The sequence below is a fragment of the Haliaeetus leucocephalus genome, unplaced genomic scaffold (assembly GCF_000737465.1).
Source record: "Haliaeetus leucocephalus isolate CR32 unplaced genomic scaffold, Haliaeetus_leucocephalus-4.0 Scaffold702, whole genome shotgun sequence".
Lineage (NCBI taxonomy): Eukaryota > Metazoa > Chordata > Aves > Accipitriformes > Accipitridae > Haliaeetus > Haliaeetus leucocephalus.
This window is the reverse complement of record NW_010973138.1, coordinates 1,524,091-1,527,521: the sequence shown is the minus strand read 5'-3', so window position 1 is coordinate 1,527,521 and position 3,431 is coordinate 1,524,091. Positions and strand designations below refer to the sequence as shown.

The 3,431-nt window shown below is 42.3% G+C and overlaps 1 protein-coding gene across 1 annotated transcript in view; it reads right to left on the bottom strand.

The window, feature by feature from the left end:
* WDR4 (WD repeat domain 4) overlaps nucleotides 1-1,487 on the bottom strand; it is an 18,850-nt gene extending 17,363 nt beyond the window's left edge. The window contains exon 1 of the mRNA XM_010580281.1: nucleotides 1,426-1,487. Coding sequence (XP_010578583.1) covers nucleotides 1,426-1,445 — 20 coding nt within the window. The 5' untranslated portion in view covers nucleotides 1,446-1,487. The remainder of the gene's footprint in view (nucleotides 1-1,425) is intronic.
* Between the last annotated feature and the right edge of the window lie 1,944 nt (nucleotides 1,488-3,431).

Sequence of the window (3,431 nt, the reverse complement as noted above, 5' to 3'; positions counted from 1 at the left end):
TGAGAGAAAACAGGGGGGGGGGGGGGGGGGAATAACGGAGAGACCATTAAAGTTACATGCCTGCATTTTGCTTAGGTACTTTCTCAACGGATCATTTTGCCTTGGCAGCCTGCCAGTACTCTAAAGAAAGCTGGTAGACTTTCTCGCACTCTCCATAATAAAAATACAAGTTAAACACATAGAAAAGAGAAGACAAGGTAGTTCTCCTAGTAAAAGTCCTTTGCAGCAACACATCTACAAACTGTGTTGAAACTAATTCTCCAGTTGACACTTTGTACTGTAAAAGGAAGCCCTTCCTTGTGAGCCTCAAGGACTCCTCTTCCCCACATCCAGAGTCAGAGCACCACGCTCTCAGGGTATGGTGTCCAGGCAAAGCCCTGAACTTGAACTGTGAGTTTCCCTCATCATCTGCCAGTATCATATAGTGCCAGTTGCCAGTGTAGCAGGTAAGAGTTTTCCTACAACTTTTCAGATAAACATAGGGCCATACATGTCAGAAAACAAGTTTTAAAAAAGGTTTAATCACTTAGTCTGGAGAATGCTTCTGCAACTTAACAGCTATTGTCATTACTGTTATGCTTTTCTTTTCACAACACCTGTTTTCCAAACCCCTCTATGTCCTGTGTGTTAACATAGGACTGTGGACACCAGGGATCGTAGGGAATGGACATTCCTATTCACCTACTCTGAAATTCAGTGACCGTCTGGTGGCAAAAGAACAACATACTGTACTTCAGGTAGGAAGACAGAAATTCTGTTACTTTTCAGTGACTGTTTAAAGGAACACTGTAACAATGGGAAAACATATTGGACAAAAATGCCTACTAACAAATTGCATGCTCAGGGAGCACAGTTTCAAAATAGGTTACCTTGCCAACAAGAAAAAGTCTTGCTCCAAGTTCACTGTACCGCCTTTGATCTTAAACACAAGGATTCAAAAGTTCCCCTTGTCTGAAACGAGCTAACTACGAAAGCTAGCACCGCGTGAAAACTTTTATACAGTGTGCCACAAAACACCAATGCAAGTTATATAGCTCAACTTTGGCATTCTTTTTTTCACACAGAGGCCCTTTTGCCTGTATTCCCAGTTTCCTAACAGGAGGTAGTGACATTCCCAAAAAATCCCGCTGTTGTCCTAGTTCATCTTTCAGCAGAAAACTGCATCAGACAATTACCCAATGGCATATTACAGGCAAGACATACAGGGCAAGACAGCAGGGAAGACAGAACACAGAATGAACGGAATTTGCCATTTCTGGTTTTGTCAGTGATTACTTACTCATTACAAGATTGGTTAACTCACCAAAGGTCCATCACATACCCTACACACACAGCCAAGCTGACAGAGACTCCATTTTGTTTTGCAACCAGAGCCTCACATTTGTCAGAGACCACCCGAAGCAGAGACATCACATGCTGAGGTACTTTCTCAGGAAGCCCTTCATGGTCCTCTTTTTTACAGACAATTGTCACAAGCAGCAGCAGAAAACTTGTAACTGGAGGACCTCTGGTGGACAGCTACAGACTGTTTTCTCAAGAGGACCGTACTACAGAAGGAAACAGTTGGCAGCATCTCTGAAGATATGCTTTTAAGAGAGTTCACAAACTCCCCAAAACATCTTCTCCAAATCAACAGAAACTGACAATGCACCCACTAAACTGCTCAGCATCACTCTTACGGGCCCAACCTTAGTGTTCACTAGGAGTGGGTAAAGTTTCAGTTCTTAAAGATGCAAATACTGTCTTTTGGAGTAAGAAAAGAGATTATCCTTTCCTTGGCCAATGATATAAACATGTGCACTCCCATTCTTGGTGTGGGGCATACCACACATCACTTCTTGACAAATATCTTTGAATTCCCAAGAACATTAAATTTGTTTGAGCAAGGAAAAAAAAAAAAAAGAGGAAGCTTAGTGATAACAAATGGCAACATTCCAAGTACTACTATTTTATAATTCTAAATTAATCAGCTGTATCTCCGTAACAAAGTGACATGCAACATCCTGCTTAATTACCTGATGCTAACACATTCCCAGGAAGGCTGTGTATGGAACAGAATCAGACGTTTGCTGTCATCTGTCAAGGCAAAATAATCTCCTGATGGGGAGAAGGCAAAAGCTAGGATGTCATCACTTCCTTTATCTGTTGGTTTCCCATCCTGCCTAATAGAAAGAAGGGGAACAACAGTTCACAATCTGAGAGTTACCGAAATCCTTAAGAGAAGGTTGTTCCCACACCACCAAGAAGGAGCATGAAGAATAAAGTACAACGCTAAAAGTTTTATTTGTGCTTAAAATGTTGAGCCAACTTGAACACTAGTGCAAAGAAAAAAGCCAAGAAAAAGGAAACTGATATAAGGTCTAAGCCTGCATCATTACCTGCTTAAAAAAAACCAAAAAACAAAACAAACAACGCTAGAGTTTGTGCTAGCAGATCTTAACACAAATTTAGGGGGAAACAGTAGAATTGGCTACAGGCAAAACAATGTCCAGTGGTTGACTTTAAACTAAGAAAAAAACTTTTTCAGGTTTTGAAATCTCATGACTTCGAGAATAGACCTGAAGGAGGAGTTATGTAACTGGTTAGGGTTTTTTTCTGGCTTAGATGGTCTAATAAAAAATGCAGCTTTCTCCCATAAATGTCTTGACCAAGGAGAGTTATACAGAATCATTGATTACACTACTGGTGTTTCTCTAAAAACGAAAACGGTGTAGAGTCTCCCCTCTACAAGAAACAAAAAAATACATACATATATACCCATCAGGGTTAGCAAAAACAACCTAGCCATCACTTGATCAGGGAGTCATCCCTAGACTTTATTACCTTCACTGCCACATAACCTCAGGAGGAAAAGCACCCTCCAGGAAAACAGCAGATTACCTAAGCAGATTTTCTCACCCTTTATTTCCTAAGGTCTTCTTCTCCGCATTGATGCAATCGTACACGAAGAGACTATCATCACTGCAAATAAAAAACAACAGACTAAAACCACAGAACTAGAACCACCATGAGTTTAACTATGACAAGTGTCAGCTCCTTTGTAACATGCTATTATTTCACAGTTATTTGCGCAACTGACCCCTATCTCGAGGAACCACCCCTGTGAAATGGGCTCCCAAAGTGCTACGGACGCGGTAGAAGTTTAAAACCTTGGACTGTACGCACGTGCCGAAAAAAATAAATTCCCACCTGTTGGCAAAGCAACGGTGATATTTTACTTTTGTCAGGCTTAACACCTTCGCCACCAGCAGCCACCCTGTTGCTCACACACCAGTGACGCCCGTCTCCTGGTACATAATCGCGCCAGAAAACCCTTAACGACTAAAAACCTTCGAAGCGCTCCGTCAGCACCAGGAGCGCACACAAAGGCCCTGCTGGAAGGCGGCAGCAGGCCGAGCCTCCTCCACGCTCCCACCACCTCCCCCCCGCCC